At 42.5% G+C, this 23,652-nt stretch overlaps 1 protein-coding gene across 1 annotated transcript in view; it reads right to left on the bottom strand.

Moving 5' to 3' along the window:
* The window catches only part of LOC122553148 (adenylate cyclase type 8-like), a 243,660-nt gene extending 224,555 nt beyond the window's left edge, over window positions 1-19,105 (bottom strand). The window contains exons 1-2 of the mRNA XM_087990986.1: window positions 18,284-19,105; window positions 6,344-6,493 (exon numbers count right to left, since the gene is read on the bottom strand). Coding sequence (XP_087847112.1) covers window positions 6,344-6,493; window positions 18,284-19,105 — 972 coding nt within the window. The remainder of the gene's footprint in view (window positions 1-6,343; window positions 6,494-18,283) is intronic.
* Between the last annotated feature and the right edge of the window lie 4,547 nt (window positions 19,106-23,652).

Here is a 23,652-nt window from a genome sequence, read left to right as displayed (position 1 = left end):
TCTGATTATCTTATACATCTCGATTAAGTTACCTCTCAACCTTCTACTCTCCAACAAAAACAGCCTTAGTTCCCTCAGCTTTTCCTCGTAAGACCTTTCTTCCATACCCGACAACATCCTAGTAAATCTCCTCTGAACCCTTTCCAAAGCTTCCACATCCTTCCTATAATGCGGTGACCAGAACTGTACGCCATACTCCAAATGTGGCCTTACCAGTGCCTTGTACAGCTGAAGCATGACCTTGTGGCTCTGAAACTCAATCCCCCTACCAATAAACACCAATCATGATTCGGAGATGCCGGTGTTGGATTGGGGTGTACAAAGTTAAAAATCACACAACACCAGGTTATAGTCCAACAGGTTTAATTGGAAGCACACTAGCTTTCGGAGCGATGCTCCTTCATCAATCACCTGATGAAGGAGCGTCGCTCCAAAAGCTAGTGTGCTTCCAATTAAACCTGTTGGACTATAACCTGGTGTTGTGTGATTTTTAACAATAAACACCACACATCGTAAGCCTTCTTAGCAACTCTCTCAACCTGGGTGGCAACTTGCAGGGATTTATGCACCTGGACACTGAGATCTGTCTGTTCATCTGCTCATGATAATATCCTTCCTGTAACTAGGCAACCAGAACTGGACACAGTATTCTAGAAGGGGCCTCACCAATGTCCTGTACAATCTCAACATAACGTTCCAACTCCTGTACTCCAAGGACTGATCAGTGAAGGCAATCATGCCAGATGCCTTCTGAACCATTCTGTCTATATGTGACACAAATTTTAAAGAATTATATACCTGTACCCTTAGGTCCCTCTGTTCTACCATTCATTGTATAAGCTCTACCCTTGTTTGTTGTGCCAAAATGCAATACCTTGCAGTTATCCAGATTGAACTCCCTCTGTCATTTTTCAGCCCATTGACCCATTTGATTAAGATTCCTTTGTAAACTTAGAAATCTCCTTCACTCTCTACTATGCCACCAATTTTGGTGTAATCCACAAATTTACTAACCATGCCTTCTGTATTCTCATCCAAATGATTTATATAAATGACAAACAAAAAAGGATCCAGAACCAATCCCTGTGGAATACCACTGGTCACAGGTCTCCAGTCTGAAAAGCAACCCTCCACCATTACGCTCTGTCTCCTGCTGTGAAGCCAATTATGTATCCAATTGGCAAGCTCACCCTGAACCCAATGTAGTGTAACTTTACTAAGTAGTCTACCACGTGGAATCTTGTCAAATACTTTATTGAGGTCCAAATAATATCTACTGCTCTGCTATCATCAACCTTTTTGGTAACTTCTGCAAAAAAGCTCAATCAAGTTTGTGAGACATGATTTTCCTCACACAAAACCATGCTGACTATCCCTAATCAATTTTTCCATCTCTAAATGTCCACGCATCCTATCTTTTATAATCACCTCCAACAATTTACCCACCGAAGTCAGACTCACAGGTCAAGAGTTTCCTGGTTTATCCTTAAAACCTTTCTTAAACAAAGGTACAACGTTAGTCACCCGCCAGTCATCAGGCACTTCACCTGTGGTTATAGATGATGCAAACATTTTTGTAAGAGGTCTCGTAATTTCCTCCCTTACTTCCCACGACAATCTGGGATAGATCAGATCAGGTAGTGGAGATTTATCCACCTTTATATTGTCTAAGACATCTTCTGTAATGTGAACTGTTTTTAAAACATTAAAGTTTATTTCTCTGTATTCTGCAGACTCAATTTCTTTCTCCACAGTAAAAACTGATGTGAAATATTCATTTATTATCTCTCCCATCTCCTGGGGTTCAACACAAAGATGACCTCCTTGATCTTTAAAAGGTCCTTCCCTGTCTCCAGTTACTCTTTTGCTTTGAATGTATTTGTCGAATCTCTTTGGATTATCCTTAACCTTTTCTGCAAATGCTATCGCATATCCCTCTTTGCCTTCTGGATTTCTTTCTTAAGAATGGCCCTACACTTTTTATATTGATTAAGAGGTTCAATTGAACCATATTGTCTATATCTAAAGTAAGATTCTCTTTTATTCTTGACTAGAACCTCAATATCATTATTCATCCATTGTTCCTTCACCAGCCTTACCCTTCACTCTAACAGAAACAAATACTCAAAGTTTGTGCGAAGATTTGTAGCTCGGGTGCTCGTTGCTGTGGTTCTGCTCGCCGAGCTGGAAGTTTTTGTTGCAAACGTTTCGTCCCCTGGCTAGGCAACATCATCAGTGCTTGGGAGCCTCCTGCGAAGTGCTTCTTTGATGTTTCCTCCGGTGTTTATAGTGGTCTGTCCCTGCCGCTTCCGGTTGTCAGTTTCAGCTGTCCGCTGTAGTGGTTGGTATATTGGGTCCAGGTTGATGTGTTTGTTGATGGAGTTTATGGATGAATGCCAGTCGACTGGGACAACACTACTATCATAGGGCAAGCCAGACAGAGAACAGCCAGGGAATTCCTAGAGGCATGGCATTCATCCACAAACTCCATCAACAAACACATCGACTTGGACCCAATATACCAACCACTACAGCGGACAGCTGAAACTGACAACCGGAAGCGGCAGGGACAGACCACTATAAACACCAGAGGAAACATCAAAGAAGCGCTTCGCAGGAGGCTCCCAAGCACTGATGATGTTGCCTAGCCAGGGGACGAAACTTTTGCAACAAAAACTTCCAGCTCGGCGAACAGAACCACAGCAGAAACAAATACCTCTGAACTCTCGTCATCAAGCTCTTGAACTCCTCCCACTTGTCAGGTATTCTTTTACCTGTGAACAGTCTATTTCAATCAACTTTTGAAAGTTCTTGTCTCACACCATTAAAATTTGCCTTAATCCAATTAAAAACTTTAAGATTTATGAAAGGCTTATCCTTTTCCCCAACCAGTTTGAAATTAATAGAATTATGATCACTAGACCCACAGTGTTCCCCCATTTTTATTTCAGTCACCTGCCCTGCCCCCCTCCCATTTATCTCTCCACCCCGGAGGCTCCCTGCCTTCATTCCTGATGAAGGGCTTTTGCCCGAAACGTGGATTGTCCTGCTCCTCAGATGCTGCCTGATCTGCTGTGCTTTTCCATGACTACTCTAATCTAAATCCTGCCCTGCCTTATTGTCTAAAAGGTCTAGTTTTGCTCCTTCTCCAGTAGGAGCATCCACATATTGATAAAGAAAAATTTCTTGAGCACATTTAACAAATTCTTCACCATCCAAACCTTTGACACAATGGTAGCTCCGGTCAATGTTAGGAAAATTAAAATTTCCATTATTACATATATCTGAGATCTCCCTACATGTTTCTTTCTTAATTTCTCTCTTACTATTGGAGGACCCTATGGTACAATCCCAACAAAGTGATTTTTCCTTTCTGATTTGAAATATCTTCCAATATATTTTCACTGGATGATTTTTCAGAAATATCTTTCCTAGTTACAGCAGTAATATATTCCTTAATCAAAAACACTAACGCCCTCCTTTCTTGTCTCTTTTTCTATGCTTCCTAAAGCATCTAAAACCCGGAACATTAAGCTACCAGTCTTGTCCATCTCTTGGCCAAGTTTCTGTAATAGTTGATGTTCTAATCCCATGTTCTTAAACGTGCCCTGAGTTTATGAGCCTTAACTCTAAGACCACTTGCAGTGAAATAAATGCAATTTAGTTCTTCAGAGTTACTACATACTCTGACTCTCTCTTGTCTTTCTTTTCTAATTGACATGCTGTCACATTCACAACCTTACCCAACGATCCTTCCATTTACACTGCTACTGAGAATTCCTTCACTCGCCTTCTCAAACAGTATAAAGTCTCCTTTTAAAGGCTGAGCAAATTTCCCTGCTAAGATAGTGATCCCTTTCCAGTTTAGATTAGACCCATCCTTTTTGAACAGTTGTTTCTTTCACAAAAGACCTTCAAATTGTCTAAAAACCTGAATCCCTGAACAATACAACAGCTCTTCAGCCATTGATTTAACTCTTTAACTTCTTGTTCCTTTCCTTTTTTGAGTTTGGCATTGGGAGCAAACTAGAAATGACTACTTTTAAGGTTTTATTTTTTAACCCTCTACCTAATGTCTTAAATTCACACTGTACTGCTTTAATCTTTTCCTTAAAAATGTCATTCTTACCAACGTGTACAACATTTTCTGGCAATCTCACCTTTAACAATATGCTTGAAAGGTTTAGAAACGTCCTTAATCCTAGCACCAGCAAAGCAGCAAACCATCCTAAATTTACACTCACTGCCACAGAATCTCTTGTCTGTGCCCCTGATAGGCGAGTCCCCTATAACAATAATTCTATTAAATCTTGTCAAACGTTGCCTAACATAAAAATCATTCCAAGTGTCCGAAAACTGATTGGCCCTTCCATTTTACTATCCCCTTCAACAGTTCCAAAAACAAAATATCTATTTGATAGAGGTGAGCTGCTGCAAACTTTGGAACTACCTTATCATTTTCCATAGAACTGAACAGACACTCCCGTCCAACCCCACACGAAACATAGTTATTATGGTCACCTTCACTGAGGCTAGCTTTGTCATCGAGATGTAATGGCTGAAGTTAAATTTCACCAGCTCCCATTTTTTGGGATTTGAACCCATATCCTAGGGGATTAGCCTTGGTCTTGTTTACAACATTTCCCCCATGTAGACGCGACAGTCTAGAAGACAGCCTCTTCTTCATTGAGCAGCTAGGGAAATTTGGCATGTCCATAAGGACCCTCATCAACTTCTATAGATGTACCATTAAGAGCATACTGTCCAGGTGCATAACAGCCTGGTATGGGAACTGCTCTGCCCAGGATCATAAGAAACTACAGAAGTTTCTCTCAGGCACAGCCTAGACTGTCACAGAAGACAACCTTCCATTCGTGGACTCCATTTATACAGCTCGCTGCTGTGGAAAGGCTGCGAACCATCATCAAAAACCCATCTCACCCCAGTAATGATCTCCTACAACCTCTTCCATCAGGCAGAAGATACAGAAGCCTGAACACATGCACCAGTGGGTTCAGGAGCAGCTTCTTCCCAGCTATTATTAGAATGACGAATGGACTCTCCAGCCTTAAATAACGCTGATCTTGCTAACATCAATGTCGCCTAGCACATGCCCCTGTGCAATGTAACCTGTATACCTCTGTCTAGGTCTTTTTGATCTGTACATCCTTGCTTCGTATGGTCTGCTTTTACTGCTCATAAACACAAAAGAAAAGAAGTGCATCTTTTCTCTGTCATAAGCTGCCTTTGGAATCCATCTGCCACCCTAGCCTAACTTCCATCAAGTGTGAGGTGGTCAGGACTTTGTGGTCAAGAAAATCCAATCAACTGCTTCTGCCTTGCCCCTCACTTCAACGAATACAAATGACACTTTATTTAAGCTCCTTCCACCCTCAGCCTGAATTTGCACCTTTCTCCAGTCCCTGACCTATTGTCTCTATGTTCTCTCTAAACCCATTTTATCCATGAGATGTACCTATTTATCCCCCAGGTTTATTCCCACTGAACTACTGGATACCCAGCATCCTCTGCTGTTAGCTGATATTGTGACTGATGTTCTCTCTTTAAGTCTTGATTCTCTCTCCTTAAAAATGCCGACATCACCCCTCTCCGAAAAAAAACTAACCTGAACCCAACAATTTCCTGTTTAATTCCTTGAACCTTACCTGGGTAGACTGGGGGAATGGAATTGACTGGACTATTCTGCAAAGTGCTAGCATTTACTTGATAGGTTGAAATAACCTCCTTTTGTGTTGTATTATCCCCATGCCTTCAGGACAAAGAAGTCCACCTAACTGCCAAAACATTTACCACCTTAAACATTCACATCCTCCATCACAGGCAGACTCCCGGAAAGAACAGTGTGTGGTACAAAATGCAGTGCAGCAACTCACTCACTCTCCTTCAGTAGCATCTTCCAAGTCTATGAATCTACCACCTTGAAGAATAAGGGCAGCTGAGAATGTCACCACCCGCACATTCCACTCCAAGGTAAGCAGCTGGGAATGAGGGGTACTGTATAAAGTTGACTAGTCAGTACTGAGGGATATGGTAAGGAGGTGAGTCAGTGGGATTGAAGGTGACCAAAAGTACTGAGGATATGAGGAGGAGGATATGTCAGTGAGATTGAAGGTGACTATGCTGTATGGAGGGATATAGTAAGAAGGTGAGTCAGTGGGATTGAAGGGCACAGTGACTGAATAATATGATGATGCTGTGAGTAGTGGGACTGGGGGATGTGGTCAGAGGGTAGGAGGATGGAACTATGGGAAATCCTCAGCAAAAAACATACTTAGTAACTCATAATCTGTGGAAATCAATATGCCTCCCCCACTTCTTTTACCTGTCTTTGATTTTCATCCTCCAGCAGGAGTCGGCCTTCAATGTTTTTCCTGGTCTCCAAGAATGCCATTCGTTGTGCCCGGACAGAAAGGTAGCTTATAAAAAGACTGGCAAGGTTCATACAAAGCAGCAACAGCAGTTTGACATAAACCTGTAACAGCAACACAAAGCATTCTGATTACAAAATGTGGAGGTGGTGGCAAGGTATCTGCCATGTGCTGGATGAACTGCAAGGCCAATGATCAATGATATGGCACATTTCACAGAATAGTTACAAGGAAAAGTTGCTTTTCTCTAATGCTTTTCACTACTTACACATGTTCCAAAGTTCCTTACATACAATCAAGTACTTATTTAACCATTGCAATGTGGAAATATGGCAGCCAATTTACACACAAGAATATCCCATAAACATCGACGTTTAATTAGCCACGATGATGCTGGTTTTGGGATAACTATTAGCCAGACACTAAAAATATCAGTTCTGAGGAAGAGTCATTGAACCCAAAACATTAACTCTGATTTCTCTCCACAAATCCTGCCAGAACTGCTAAGTTTTCCAGCAATTTCAGTTTTTGCTTTTGATTTCCAGCATCTGCAGTTCTTTAAGTTTTTACTAAAGGCACCTCCACAGCTCATTTCTCAATAACTCTTTAACATATTAGCATCTACCTTAAGGAGCATGAATAGCTACAATTTAATGTTTCATCCAGCACATTAACCCATGCAATGTTCTGACATGAGAGTGACAGACTGGATCATGTTCTCAAGCCAGCAAAATGATATGCAAACTGCAATCTTCTGACTCAGAACACAGTGAAGCCCACTGAGCTGTGCTGGACAGGATGAATTACAGGTAGTCTGAGGGTGATCCTACTTGAAAGGATAGAAGGATGATCAGAAGAACACAGGAGCAGGATTTGGCCACTCAGCCCCTTGAGCCTAATCTACGATTTTAGATCTTAGTTCATCAATCATCTCACCACCACATTCCTAAAGAACAGTTCTGAAGAAGACATATCAGATTTAAAAGATTAACTCTGATTTTGTATCCAGAGATATTGCCAAACTTGCTGCATATCTACAGCACATACTGTTTTCATTTCAGATCTTCAGTGTCTGTAATGTCTAGCTTTACAACGGGTCTACAATTCCTTGTTTTTATCTCTCTCCCTCCTTTCTTAAATAGTAGGATTACATTTGCAGCCTTCTATTGCAGAACAGGTAGAATTTTTAAAGATACAGTCATAGAATCGTAAAGCATGGAAGCAGATCCTTCAGTCCAACTCATCAATGCCATTCACATTTTCCAAACTAAACTAGTCCTATTTGCCTGCATTTAGCTGACTTACTGTTGCCTGCCTTTTCTAATTAACTTGCTCATTTTTAATTCAGGACCATCTCATCTGTCTTCCCATTCTCATTACCACTTAGGATCCATCACATCACAGCACTCCCACCCCTACTAATTTAAAGGCTCCCAAAAAGCCCTAGTTTGCACATTCTCCCTGTGTTTGCGTGGGTTTCCTCCGGGTGCTCCGGTTTCCTCCCACAGTCCAAAAATGTGCAGGTCAGGTGAATTGGCCATGCTAAATTGCCCGTAGTGTTAGGTAAGGGGTACATGTAGGGGTATGGGTGGGTTGCGCTTCAGCGAGGCGGTGTGGACTTGTTGGGCCGAAGGGCCTGTTTCCACACTGTAATGTAATCTGTAAAAGATCTGTAAATCTCCCCACCAGAATATTAGTTCCCTTCCAGTTCAGGTGAAACCCACCCTTTTGAACATGTATTTTCTGCTCCAGAAGAGGTTCCAATGATACAACAATCTGAATCCTTGACCACTGCACCATCTCCTCAGCCACTGATTTATCTGCCGTATGCTATCATCCCTACTCTCACTAGCAAATGCACTGGGAGTAATCAAGAGATCACTACCTTTTACAAATTCTACTTTTTAATCTTCTACATAAATTTTCCGATGTTCACTCTGCAAATCCTCAACTCTTTCCATAACTATGTCGCTTTTAACAATGTGAACAACAACTCCCAGCTTCTCGCTCTCCCCTTTTACAAACTGCTGCAATTGTTTAGAGACGTCCTGGACTGTAGCATCAGGGAGGCAATATGCTATCCTGAATTCATGCTCACGCCCGCAGAATCTCCTGTCTGTGCCCCTGATGGGAGAGTGCCTTGTAACAATTACTCTTTTGAATCTCAACAAACTCTGCTTAAGATTTATTCTTGGTGCCCGAGATCTGGCTGCAACTTCTATTTTCCTCCGAGAGATTATCGTCCTCAAAAGCACCCAAAACTGGATCTCTGTTCGAGGCAGGAATAGCCACAGGACATTGCTGAGCTACCTTCCTATCTGTCCCGACAGTCATTCATCTGTCTGACTGAGCCTGTGATCACTAATGCATCCAGTGTCTCTGTGACCAGCTCCTTCAGTGCTCTGGGTGAAAGTCATTGGATTTCCTAGATTTGTTATATTTTAGTACCATTAATTTCCACAATACTACTTTTTTTTGACTAATACTAATTCTTTCCATTCCACACTGTCACGAGGCCCTTGGATCTTAAACATTTCACTGAGGCTTCTTGTGTCTTCTTGTATGAAGACAAACACAGAGTACTTATTTAGTTTCTCTGCCATTTCTCTGTCTCCTGATATAAATGTAATGGACACATATTTTGCTTTGCTATTCTTTATGTTTTAACATTGCAACAGAGTATTTTACAATTCATTTTTTATGTTTCTTGGTATTTTACATTCATATTCTACTCTCCCCTTAGCATTTTTCTGGCTCATCTTTACTGAATTCCAAAATTCTCAAAATACTAAGACTTGCAACATTTTCTGGCAACTTTGTAAGGGATGGCACTTCACTAGAAATCAAAAGCCCGAGGCTAATGGTTCAAGGGAATTGAGCTTAAATCTGACCATACAGATGATGAATTTTGAATTCAATGAAAATCTGGAATGAATGAAGCTAGCCGAATGACAACCAGATAATGATGATCAATCCTTGTTAAAAAGTCATCTGGTTCACAAGTGTTCATTATAAGAAATCTGCCAGCCTTTCCTGGTCAGATTTACATGAGAGCTCAGACGTACAGTCATGTGGTTGAGTTTGAATTGCCGTGTGGGAAATTAGGAATGATAAATAAATGCAAGCCCAGTCAGTAATGCCCAAATTCATCAGTTAGTAAAAAACAATTAGCTGGGGACTCTACCTTAGACTATAAGGCCAAAAGAAAAGGCAGGAGAATGACATCAAGTCTGCTTCACCAATATCTTGAGGAGGAAATCTGCTAATTCTCCTCAGGTGGGTTTAAACTAATTCAGCAGGAGGATGGGAACCTGAATTGTAGTTTAAGTATATGGGAGTTTGAGAGTAAAGAGGTCAGAAATAAGGTTTCACGGGCGCAAGAAGGTACCGGCAAGCAAGAAATTGGTTTGAAGTGTGTCTATTTCAATGCCAGGAGCATCCAGAATAAGGTGGGTGAACTTGCAGCATGGGTTGGTACCTGGGATTTCGATGTTGTGGCCATTTCAGAGACATGGATAGAGCAGGGACAGGAATGGTTATTGCAGGTTTTGGGGTTTAGATGTTTCAATAAGAACAGAGAAGATAGTAAAAGAGGGGGAGGTGTGCCATTGTTAGTCAAGGACGGTAATACAGTTGCAGAAAGGACTTTTGAGGACATGTCTATTGAGGTAGTAAGGACTAAGGTTAGAAACAGGAAAGGAGAGGTCACCCTGTTGGGAGTTTTCTATAGGCCTCCAAATAGTTCCAGAGATGTCGAGGATAGGATAGCAAAGTTGATCCTCGATAGGAGTGAGAGTAACAGGGTAGTTGTCATGGGGGGCTTTAACTTTTCAAATATTGACTGGGAATACTATAGTTTGAGTACTTTAGATGGATCGGTTTTTGTCCAATTTGTGTAGGATGGTTTCTTGACAGTATGTAGAAAGGCCAACAAGGGGCAAGGCCACATTGGATTTGATACTGGGTAATGAACCTGGCCAGGTGTTAGATTTGGAGGTAAGTGAGCACTTTGGTGATAGTGACAACAATTTGGTTATGTTTACTTTAGCGATGGAAAGGGATAGGTATATACCACAGGGCAAGACTTATAGCTGGGGGAAAGGCAATTATGACGCAAATTGGCAGGATGTAGGATGCTTAGGATGGGGAAACAAACTGCAGGGGATGGGCACAATTGAAATGCGGAGCTTATTCAAAGAACAGCTACTGCAAATCCTCGCTAAGTATGTACCGGTCAGGCAAGGAGGAAGTTGTTGAGCGTGGGAGCCGTGCTTTACTAAGGAAGTTCAATCTCTTGTCAAGAGGAAGAAGGCTTACGTTACGATGAGATGTGGTGGCTCAGTTAGGGCGCTTGAGAGTTACAAATTAGCCAGGAAAGACCTAACGAGAGTTAAGAAGAGCCAGGAGGGGACTTGAGAAGTCATTGGCAGATGGGATCAACAAAAGCCCTAAGGTTTTCTATCGGTTTATCAGGAATAAAAGAATGATGAGGGTAAGATTAGCACCAATCAAGGATGGTAGTGGGAAGTTGTACATGGAGTCAGAGGAGATAGGGGAAGTGCTTAACGAATACTTTTCATCAGTTTTCACATGAGAAAAAAATAATGTTGTTGAGGAGAATACTGAAATACAAGCTACTAGACTAGATGGGATTGAGGCTCACAAGGAGGAGGTGTTAGCAATTCTGGAAAGTCTAAAAATAGATAAGTCCCCTGGGCCAGATGGGGTTTATCCTAGGATTCGTTGGAAAGTCAGGGAAGAGGTTACTGAGCCTTTGGCTTTGATCTTTATGTCATCATTGTTGACAGGTATAGTGCCAGAAGGCTGGAGATTAGCAAATGTTGTTCTCTTGTTCAAGAAGGGGAGTAGAGACAACCTTGGTAATTATAGACCAGTGAGCCTTACTTTGGTTGTGGGTGAAGTGTCAGAAAGGGTGAAAGAGATAGGATTTATAATCATCTGGAAAGGAATAAGTTGATTAAGCATAGTCAACGTGAAGGGTAGGTTGTGTCTCAAAAATTTTATTGAGTTCTTTGAGAACATGACCAAACAGATGGATGAGGGGAAAGCAGTTGAAGTGGTGTATATGGATTTCAGTAAGGTGTTTGATAAGGCTCACCACGGTAGGCTATTGCATAAAATACAGAGGCATAGGATTGAGGGTGATTTTGGGGTTTGGATCAGAAATTGGCTAGCTGAAAGAAGACAAAGGATGGTGGTTGAAGGGAAATATTCATTCTGGAGGTCATTTACTCGTGGTGTACCACAAAGATCTGTTTTGGATCCACTGCTGTTTGTCATTTTTATAAATGACCTGGATGAGGGCGCAGAAGGATGGGTTAGTAAATTTGTGGATGACATTAAGGTCGGTAGAGTTGTGCATAGTGCAGAAGAATATTGTAGGTTACAGAGGGACATAGACAAGCTGCAGAGCTGGGCTGAGAGGTGGTAAATGGAGTTTAATGCAAAAAAGTGTGAGGTCATTCACTTTGGAAGGAGTAACAGGAATACAGAGTTTTGGGCTAGTGGTAAGGTTCTTGGTCATGTAGATGAGCAGAGGGCTCTTGGTGTCTAGGTCCATTGAACTTTGAAAGTTGCCACCTAGCTTGATAGAGTTGTTAAGAAGGCATATGGTGTGTCAGCTTTTATTGGTAGAGAGATTGAGTTTCAGAACCATGAAATCATCTGTAGCTGCAGCTGTACAAAACTCTAGTGAGGCCGCAACTTGGATTGATGCATACAGTTCTGGTCGCTGCATTATAGAAGGATGTGGAAGCTTTGGAAAGGGTTCAGAGGAGATTTACGAGGATGTTGCCTGGTATGGAGGGAAAGTCTTATGAGGAAAGGCTGAGGGACGTGAGGCTGTTTTTGTTAGAGAGAAGAAGATTGAGAGGTGACTTCATTGATACATACAAGATAACCTGACAGTTACATAGGGTAGACAGTGAGAGCCCTTTTCCTCAGATAGCAATGGCTAGCGTGAGAGGATGTAGCTTTAAATTGAGGGGTGATAGATATTGTACAGCTGTCAGAGGTAGTTTCTTTACTCAGAGAGTAATAGGGGTATGGAATGCATTGCCTGCAACAGTAGTAGACTCGCCAACTTTAAGGGCATTTAAATGGTCATTGGATACACATATGGATGAGAATGGAATAGTGTAGGTTAGATGGGCTCAACGTTTGTGCGAAGATTTGTAGCTCAGGTGCTCGTTGTTGTGCTTTTGTTCGCCAAGCTGGGAATTTGTGTTGCAGACGTTTCGTCCCCTGTCTAGGTGACATCCTCAGTGCTTGGGAGCCTCCTGTGAAGTGCTTCTGTGATCTTTCCTCCGGCATTTATAAATGCCGGAGGAAACATCACAGAAGCACTTCACAGGAGGCTCCCAAGCACTGAGGATGTCACCTAGACAGGGGGCGAAACGTCTGCAACACAAATTCCTAGCTCGGCGAACAGAACCACAACAGGTTAGATGGGCTTCAGATCCTTTCCACAGGTCAGCCGAAGGGCCTGTACTGTGTTATAATGTTCTATGTTCTAAACATCACATTTGTCTTCCTAACTGTGAATGGAACCTACATGTAACCTTAAGAAAATCCTGACTCTTAAGTCCCTTTGTGTTTCAGATTTTGGAAGATGTTTTCCATTTAAAAAAATAGGCTATGCCTCTATTCTTCCTACAAAAGTGTGTAACGTCTCACTTTCCTACATTATATTCCATTTGTCACTTTTTTGCCCACACTGTCAACCGGCCCAAATCCTTATGAAGCCTTCTTGCCTCCTCAATACTCCCTACCCCTCCACTTATCGGCCCCTCCAACAATGCCCTCAGTTGCTTTGTCCAGATTATTAATGTATAACATGAATAGTTGTGGTCCCAATACAGATCTCTGTGGTAGTCCACAAGTCAACAGTTGACATCATGCAAAAGATCTCTTTAACCCTAATCTCTGCCTTCTGCCAGTCAGCCAAACCTCTATCCATGCCAGTACCTCGTACTAACATCTTACTTAGCAGCATCCTATGTGGCACCTTGATGAACTACTGCTGAAATAGCTGGGATTGAGATGATTGACCTCCAGAAACCAGCCTTTATTGGTCAAGGTATTGAATGCAAGATCAAAGAGGTTATGATAGATCTGTAAATTATGTCAGTTAGACCATTGATGGAGTACTTACTGCTTATAGCTTTTGTCACCTAAAAGGGTAGTAGAGGCAGGCTCAAGACATTTAAAAACTTTATAGATGTACACTACACAGGCCAAAGATTTATAAGCCCAGAAGTCAAGTGCTGAAAAGTGGGACTCAGAGAGATGGACATTTGGTGACTGGCATTGGTCCAATGAGCTGAAGTGCCTCCTCCCATACTGTAAAGGCTGACTCTAAGAGGTAAAAACAAGGACTGCAGATGCTGGAAACCAAAGTCTAGATTAGAGTGGTGCTGGAAAAGCACAGCAGTTCAGGCAGCATCCAAGGAGCAGTAAAATCGACGTTTCAGGCAAAAGCCTTTCATCAGGAATACCCGATGAAGGGCTTTTGCCTGAAACGTCGATTTTACTGCTCCTCGAATGCTGCCTGAACTGCTGTGCTTTTCCAGCACCAATCTAATCTAGGCTGACTCTAAGAGTCTAGCTACACCTATCTTCCTTGATATCACATGTGACTCCTAGAAGTGTTTTGTCCTGCCTTCCATTGATTCAAGTTTAGGGCTCCTTGATACCACATTCGGTCAAATGCTGTCTTAATTTTAAGAAACAAAAAAACCCTGCAGATGCTGGAATCCAAAGCAGACAGGCAGGAGACTGGAAGAACACAACAAGCCAGGCAGCATCAGGAGGTGGAGAAGTCAATGTTTCGGGACTGGGGATGGGTGTAGTGGGAGCTGCAGATAAAGGGGGTGGTGGGGGCAGAGGGGGGAAGCGGGAATAGGTTAAGACAGGTAGAGGGTACGAGCTGGTTGATTAATTCCTCCCATTGACCAACCAAGTTGTACCATCTACCTGTCCTCACCCTCCTCAATTGATAGATACAAGACCTGACTGAGTACCACCCTGCATCCTCCAATATGTCCCTAGAGCAGAGAAACTGCACCATGTTCTTTGCAGCCTTCAATACGTCATTATTGATGGCAAACATCTTGCTGAGATTATCCCTATGCCCCTACTTCTCACCTTCAAATAATCCCCAAATCTTAAACAGACCATTGTTCGCAGCAAACTACCTAGCCTTCAGGACAATAGCAAACACAACACCACACAACCCTATCATGGTAACCTTTGCAAGATATGCCAGCTCATCAACATGGATACTTTGAACACATGTGGGAAGAATACTATCTACCACATACAAGCAGGTTATCATATGACTCACCAATGTTGTCTACTCAGGACAAAGAATGTTCCTTCCCAGTCAGGGACATTCAGCTTCCGATCTTTGGTAAGTGTCCTCCAAGGTGCCTTCAAGATGCACAACAATGCAGAATCGCTGAGAAGAAACTGATAGCCAAGTTCCATACCCATGAAGATGGCCTGAACCGTGATCTTGGGCTCATGTTTCACTACATGTAACCCCATCATATTGTTCTATATTTGTAAAATCTTGCTTACTGTCTTATTTTGACATAATAACTTTGATAGCGTGTGATGATCTCTCAACCTTAAGTAGTTTGTACAGTTTTGGATTACTTGTTACTTTGATTACACCCTTGGCATGTGACTCCGATACCTATCATTTACCATATTATAATACCATATTATTCCAGCAGTTTGGTTTGTCTCAGCACCATCTTATTTTTAATTTTTTGTAATTATCTCTGCCTCAGTGAATTGGACTCTAGGTCATTCCTTCACTTGCTATTCAGCTGTTGATACTTTACTCACACTGTCTGACACTTTTGATCACCTGCAGAGAATTAATACTCAGTCTGTTGACACTCCACTCACAACATTTGTATGATTTTTTGATCTCTCTGCCTATAAAACCTGTGCCTGTATGCTTTTCTTCACTTCCCCTGACAAAGGAGCAGTGCTCCGAAATCTTGTGATTTCAAATAAACCTGTTGGTCTATAACTTGGTGTCATGTGACTTATGACCTGTCCACCCCAGTCCAACAACGGCACCTCCATTTCTGGAGTACCACTGACAGACTTTTGCAAAGGCCCAGTGTCTTTGTAGTATCTAGTGCCTTCCATCCATCTTGATATCATGTTGAGTGAAACAAATTCTTTAAAGATGCTGGGGATCTCAGGAGGAGGTCATGATGGACTATCCACTCGGTGCACCTGGCTGAAGATTGTTTGAAATGCTTCAACCTTATCTTTTGCACTGATGTGCTAGGCTCACCCATCGTTGAGGATGAAACCACCTTCTCCAGTGATTTGTTTAATTGAACATCATGATTCATGACTCAAAGTGGCAGGACTGCAGAGCTTTGATCTTATCTGTTGGTGGTGGAATCACTTAGCTCTGTCTATTACTTGCTGCTAATGTAGTTTGGCATGCTCTGTGTTGTAGGTTAATCAGCTTAACACCTAGTATTTAGGTACACCTGATGCTGCCCCTCTTCATTAATCTGCGGTAAATTGCAGAGTGAGGGATATGCTCAGCCATAAGGTTTCAGAGAGTGGTTCAATGCAATTCCATTACATCCCACAGTGCTTCATTATTGCCCAGTCATGAGTTGGTAGAGCTATCCTAAATCTATATGTTTAGAATGATGGTCGTGACAAAGAAATGATGGAAGGTCTGCTCAATGTGAGGCGGAATTTCATATTTACAAATTCTATGTCGTGGTCACTCCTACCAATACTTTTGTGAACTGTTCTTTCTGTGGTCGGTAGGTTTGTGAGCTTCAGATCAAGTCTGCTTTTCTTCTTATTGTTTCCCTCACCATCTGCAACATTCCTAATTATACTCTTTGGGATTGGTGAGCTCTGTCAGTCATAGCTTCATCGGCTGAGGGGAAGATAGTAGGTAGCCAGCAGCAAGTTTTATTGCTTATGTGTTACCAGAAGCGGTGAGAGTGCATGAGATCTGGAGTCAATATTGATGACTCCATGGACAACTCCCTCTCAGATGTACAGTTTTGTCCCAATGGAACAGGACCTGAAAGGTGATAAATGAATCTAGGTGATCTGTACAGTATGATTGATTTGGTGAGTATGACTACGTCAGGCTGTTACTTAACGAATCTGTGGAATGGTTTGCCAAATTTTCAAGATAAAAATCAATGATTGCAGATGCTGGAAACCACATTCTGGATTAGAGGTGCTAGAAAAACACATCAGTTCAGGCAGCATCCGAGGAGCAGGAAAATCGACGTTTTGGGCAAAAGCCTTTCATCAGCCTTGCCAAATTTTCACACAAGCCACAAGACATTAGAACACAGAGCAGGGAACAGTATAACACAGGAACAGGCCCTTCAGCACACTATGTCTGTGCTGACCATGATGCCATTACAAACTAATCCCACCTGCTCGCACATGGTCCATATATCCCTCTATGCCCTGCCTGTTCATGTGTTTTCTGACTAAATGTTATCCTATCTAATTATACCACATCCCATGGCTCGCACATTCCAGGCACCCTCTATATAAAATTGTGCCTCACACATCTCCTTTTAACATCCCCCCTTTCATCTTCAACCTAGTATTTGATATTTACACCCTAAGGAAAAAACTGACTATCCACCCTTTCAATGCCTTTAATAATTTTACATACTTCCATTAGCCTTCGTCATTCTAGCCAAAACAATCCAACCTCTTCTTATAGCTGATTCACTCTAATCCAGGCAAAATCCTTGTAAACCTCATTTGCACCTTCTCCAAAGCCTCCGCATCCTTCCAATAATGTGGCAACTAGAATTGCACACAATACTCATTAATGTTTGATCCATTAGGAATTAGAATTTTCTGGTTCAACAAGCCTGGGTTAACCATTGACATTTCCACTACCTAGGTTGATGTCAGGTTAGTCTAGTTACACTCCTTATTGACTTTTCAGTAGCAGTTTTGTACATACAACGAGTGGCTTGCTAGGTGATTTCTAAGAGCAATTAAGAGGGCATTGCTGTTGGTATGAAGAAAAATGGAAGCCAGACCAAGTAAGGATATTGGATTTCTTTTTTTAAGGGACTTTGGTAAACCAGATGGATTTTAGAACCACTGATGATAGTTTCATGATCACCATTACTGAAAGCAGTTCATTACAAATTTGGGGAACAGCAAACAGTGTAGAGTCTATGAATGGGAAGATATAGAGTCATAGAGATGTACAGCATGGAAACAGACCCTTCAGTCCAACCCGTCCATGCCGACCAGATACCCCAGCCCAATCTAGTCCCACCTGCCAGCACCCGGCCCATGTCCCTCCAAACCCTTCCTATTCACATACCCATCCAAATGCCTCTTAAATGTTGCAATTGTACTAGCCTCCACCACATCCTCTGGCAGCTCATTCCATATATGTACCACCCTCTGCATGAAAAGGTTGCCCCTATGCAGTTTGTAGTTAGCAAACTTTCCGGAGCTTGGGCTTAAATGGAATCACTGAATGCAAAAGCAGCGAATGTATACTGAATCTTGATAAAACTTTGGTTATTCACTAACCAGACTATTACATCCAGTTCTGAAGGAGGAAGAGCATTGATAGGCTGCAGTGAAGACCTACCAAACAGTTCAGGGCAGAGGTATATTAATTAAAAAGTATATTCAAAAGGATGTGAACATTTTTCCTTGGATCAAAAGAAGTTGTGAAGAGATTTGGTAGAGGAAAACACGCTAGGTCCCACCCTGCTGATATTCCTGATTAAAATAGCTCTTTAATTAATATAAACGTATAATTGTAAGCTAACCTGCAGTTCAGGAGAATTGGGAAAAAAAAGATAGCAATTGAGAAGTACCTGATGAAGAAGAATGGCCCCTCTGGAATACCGAAATCCTTCAATTAGCAAGTGAACTATGGAGGTGACGGAGCCAGCAAGGATACCCCAGAGTAGCGGAATAGGCAGCATAGTATAAGTGCCGAATACAATGAATAGAATGAACCAGGTCTCATTGGCTTCCAAGCCCATGCCCCAGCTCAGGAGAGCCTGTGCAGACTGGTAGAACCATGTAGCAAGTCCGAGATATTGCAAGTAGTTGTGCGATACGGCATCTTTGCCGGCTTGCACCAGAAAACACAAGATGGAAGAAAACAGAATGAATAGGCCAGTCACCCCACTCAGTATGGGCTGAATCAGTTCAGGTGTCGCAAAGAAAAACACCATCATAATGTTAAACTTGGTGAAACAGTCTATGATGTTCATCATCATAAGAGAGATACGTCTCTGCCGGGCGAAGTAGCGCTGGTACAGCTTCTCCAACTCTTTGGATTTGAATGTTTGGTTTATTGTGGGCAGTAAGACTCCCCGGTAGGTATATCCAGGAGACACGAAGATGTCAGATAGCCTCTCGCTGACGGGTGCTGTCGGCTGTAGTGTCGGGAAGATGGAGCTCCTGGCTCTGCCGGTGAGCTTGGATTGGATCTGCTGGTTAATGTCCTCGATGTACTCATTCTTGATGGTGAACCTACGTTTTGGGACGCCATCGATATCGGTCAGCCGGTCCTGCCTCTTACTGAGGACATTGACGATGTTTTGCCACTGGCGGGACTGTGTGGGACTGGGATGAGAAATTTGGAGAATGTTCGGTTCAAACTCGGTCGACTCCACTAACGTTTCCATGTTTAGGTTCTGAGTGTCCCCGCCGAGCTACAGATTGTCTGAAAACATGTGGGGAGCGAGAGGCTGAAACTCCCGCTGTATTAGTATTCAAACGCTGACAAATTCCCAAACCGCATGATTCTTCAGGGACTTCCTACTGCTCCCGAGGTCAAAGCAAAGGATTCACTTCAACTGAGTTAGAATTTTGTCACAATTTTAGGAGTGAAATAACGAGCGCACCCATTCAGGTCTGTTTCACCATGATTGTATGTCTGGGCTGCTCAGGTTTTGAGGAGAGCTGTCGCTATCCAGCGTGCTGAAGAGTGTTGAGGTCTTGCCGGTGTTGTTGACTCCACCCGATCCCTTGACCCAGCCCTTCTGCCTCTGGCCACAGCTCGCTTATGACACCCCCGCAGCATTGTTTACTCATAATGACATTGAGGGCCTCAGCTCACACGCCAAACTCCATTGTTAGCGTCGGCAGGTCCTATCACTGATCACCAAAGCTTTGCATTGCTAAATCCCATTGGGCAGCCAACTCACGAGCTCATTGGTTGACATCAGACAGTGGTGATGACGCATTTAGCTGCAAGGCTGGAATCTTGGAGATGCTGCCTGACCTGCTGCGCTTTTCCAGCAACACATTTTTAAACTGGAATCTTGGAGAGTAAAGATCACCGATGTGCAATTCCGATACCCTCACACCATGAGACCATCCATCTTTCACAGTGTACTAAATCAAACCACTCATAGTACGATCATGCAGAGAATCCTATTTCGATCTGGGGAAATCCGCATTGATCAGGGTGAAGTGTTATTATTTAAAACGATGATTTGGAAAAATCTTCCCTTTTTCATCAAGTAAGAAAACGATGAAAAGAAATTTGACAGACCAGTTCAAAACAATAAACCGAATACCCTGTATTCCCATTGGTAGAAGGCTCACTAATAGAGAACACAAATGCAAGGAAATTGGTAATAACTTCAGTAGCATACAAAGCAAACTTTTCTTCAGTGATTCAGTTTTGGCATGCATTGTTTGAGAGTGTGATAAAGCCAGGATCAATCGAGGCATTCAAAATGGAATTTAATATTCATCTGAAAACATAGACATATAGAAACACAGATACATAAGCAAAGAACGTAGACGCAGGAAGAAACCATTCTGCACTTCGAAACTGCTTTGCTATTCCTCACCATCATGGTTGATCGTCCAACTCAATACCCTAATCCCGCTTTCTCCCCTTAATCCTGGATCCCATTTGTCCCAGGTTCTATACCTAGCTGCTTCTTGAATACATTCAATGTTTTGAAATCAACTACTTCCTGTGGTAATGAATCCCACAGACTCACCACTCTTTGGGTGAAGAAATGTTGCCACATCTCTGTCCTAAATGGCACACCCTGAATCCTCAGACGGTGAACCCTGGTTTTGCACACACCTACCATCAGGAACATCGTCCCTGCATCTACCCTGTCTTGTCCCATTAGAATTTTATAAGTTTCCATTAGATCCCCCTCCATTCATCAGAATTCCAGTGAAATGGCATAGTGGCTCAATGGTTAGCACTGCTGCCTTGGATGACGAGAACAGAGAAGCTTCTTGTCAAAAGGAAGAAGGCAGCTTATGTAAGGTGGAGGAAGCAAGGATCTAGCACAGCGTTAGAGGATTAGAGTCTTTAGAGAAAAGGAACAGGAATTGACTTCACCACAAGAAATAACATCACCACAGGAAATGACATCACTGACCCAAGAAACCCAAACATATAAGTAGAAAGCAGGAATTTTCAGCATTGTTTCGTCTGAGACCCACTGAAAATGTTACATAGTAGGGTAACGAAACGTCTGTAAATAAACCTTGCAGCTCAGCGAGCAAACCTACATCCAAAACCTCAACCTGAGCTACAAATCTGCCCAAAACCTGCTGAGGCAAAATAGATGTCTGACACCAACAATCTGCCAAAGTGTGTCAGTTTGAGAACTCATGGCATAGATGTGTGCACAGACAAGGATTGCTGTTCTGTCACAAGCATTAGACTTTGTTCATCATGTTAGCACCATGGTTTTAAAAGCAGCATTAATGTTAGAGAAGGAAAAGGGTGGCTCTGATTCAACATGACTAGAAAGACAGGAGTGAGGTATGCCTATGAATGGTCACTCTACCTCAGATGGCTTCCTTCTTTAAAGACTGTAATTTCTCCTCCCACATGGTTGAAGATATCTTCCAACGCATCTCATCCACATCCCGTACCTCCACTCTCAAATCCCAACCCTTCCACCGCAACAAGGACAGAACTCCCTGGTCCTCACCTTCTACCCCACCAACCTCTGCATAAACTGCATCATCTGCCGACATTTCCGCTACCTACAGACCCCACCACCAGGGATATATTTCCCTCCCCACCCCTATCCACTTTCCACAAAGACGGTTCCCTCCGTGATTATCTGGTCAGGTCCACGCCCCCCAAAAACCCACCCTCCTATCCTGGCACCTTCCCCTCCAGGAATTGCAAAACCTGCACCCAACCTCCCCCACTCACCTCCATCCAAGGCCCCAAAGGAGTCTTTGACATCCATCAAAGTTTCACCTGCACCAAATGTCATTTATTGTATCAGTTGCTCCCTTTACATTGTGGAGACTGGACGCCTTCTCGCAGACCGCTTTAGGGAACATCTCTGGGACACCTGCACCAATCAACCCCACCGCCCCATGGTCGAACATTTCAACTCCCCTCCCATTCTGTCAAGGACATGCAGGTCCTGAGCCTCCTCCATCACCTCTCCCTCACCACCTGACGCCTGGAGGAAGAATGCCTCATCTTCTGTCTCCGCACACTTCAACCCCAAAGCATCAATGTGGACTTCACCAATTTCCTCATTTCCCCTCCCCCCAGTTCCAATCTGCCAGCTCAGCACCATCCTCATGACCTGTCTCGCCTGTCCATCTTCCTTTCCACCTATCTGCTCCACCCTCCTCTCTGACCTATCACCTTCATCCACCTACTGCACTCTTAGGTACCTTCTCCACAGCCTCAGCCCCCTCCGATTTATCTCTCCACCCCGGAGGCTCCCAGTCTCATTCCTGATGAAGGGCTCCTGCCTGAAATGTCGATTTTCCTGCTCCTTGGATGCTGCCTGACCTGCTGTGTTTTTCCAGCACCACTCTAATCTTGACTCTGATCTCCAGCATCTGAAGTCCTCACTTTCGCCTCATGATTCATGGACAAACCATTTGCAAATTATTTGAAATCTTGGCATTTTATCATCTTATCCTGGTCTTTTCAGCACTTGCAGAATTGTCCATTAGCAAAAGAAGTCAAACAACATGGAGCACAGAAAATTGGCAATATTTAAAGATATACACGTGAATGCAAGGAGTCTCGTGAATGAGCTGAAGGCACCAATCAATACATGGCAGCATGCTATCATTTCCATAATGGAAACTTGGCTTGAGGAGAGGCAAGGATGTCAGCTCAACATCCTTGGTCATGAAACTTTCAAGCAAGATAAGGTAGGGGATAAGAAACATCAATCTCAAAACATCTTAACATCAATGATTGGAAAACTGATGGAGGCAATAATATGGGAGAAGGTAAATATATACTTAGATTAAAATAAGTTAATACTAGACAGTCAACATGGTTTTGTCAAAGACAGGTCACATCTGAAAAGTTTAATTGAGTTATTTGATCAGGTGATACTAGACAGTGGAAAAGGGTAACGATGTGGATGTTGTACATTTGGATTTTCAGAAAGCATTTGTTATGGTGCTGCATGGCAAATTGGTTAGCAAATTAGAAATGTTTGGGATTGATAGGTCCTTAGCAGCATGGATGAGAAATTGACTAAAAGGTAGGAAATATGGGTGGGTATAGACAATTGGAGACAAATTGAATGTAATGTTGCCCAGGAATCAGTATAGAGACCCCTGCCTTTTCTGATTTATATACACAATTTAGAGATGGGTGTTGAGAGCAAAATCTCTAAATTTACAGATCACACTAAGTTCGGGAGAATAGTGAAGTGTGAAGATGATGCTGAATGATTTCAGAAGGACACTGACAAGTTGAGCAAATGAACACCTTGCAAACAAACATAAATACAGAGAAAGTGAGGCAATGCATTTAGATAGAAGAAACATAGACAGACAATACAGGCTCAATGATGCAACTTTGAGGGGAGCACAGGAGCAGAGGGACCTTGGAGTTCATGTGTACGACTGATTCTCTGAAGGTGGCCAGGCAAGTTGAAACCATTGTTAAGGAGGCTTAAAGAATCCTTGGGGTTATAAATAGAGGCATAGAATATAAAAGCAAGGAAGTGATACTACACTTCAACAAATCATTGGTCAGACCACACTTGGAGCATGGTGTTAAGTTCTCAGCACCTTAGTTACGGAAGGATGTTAAATCTCTGAAGACAGTTCAAAGGAGACTTATTAGAATGATACCAGGAATGAAGGATTTTAAATACAAGGAAAGATTAGAGAAATTGGGCTTATTCTCCTTTCGAAAATTAAGAGGTAACCTTATTGAGATGTTTCAAAATGATGAAAGATTTTGATAGAA

The sequence above is a fragment of the Chiloscyllium plagiosum genome, unplaced genomic scaffold, assembly GCF_037043375.1.
Source record: "Chiloscyllium plagiosum isolate Xiang-an unplaced genomic scaffold, Cpla_swu_hap1 HiC_scaffold_10, whole genome shotgun sequence".
NCBI lineage: Eukaryota > Metazoa > Chordata > Chondrichthyes > Orectolobiformes > Hemiscylliidae > Chiloscyllium > Chiloscyllium plagiosum.
This window is presented reverse-complemented; position numbering and strand designations above follow the sequence as displayed.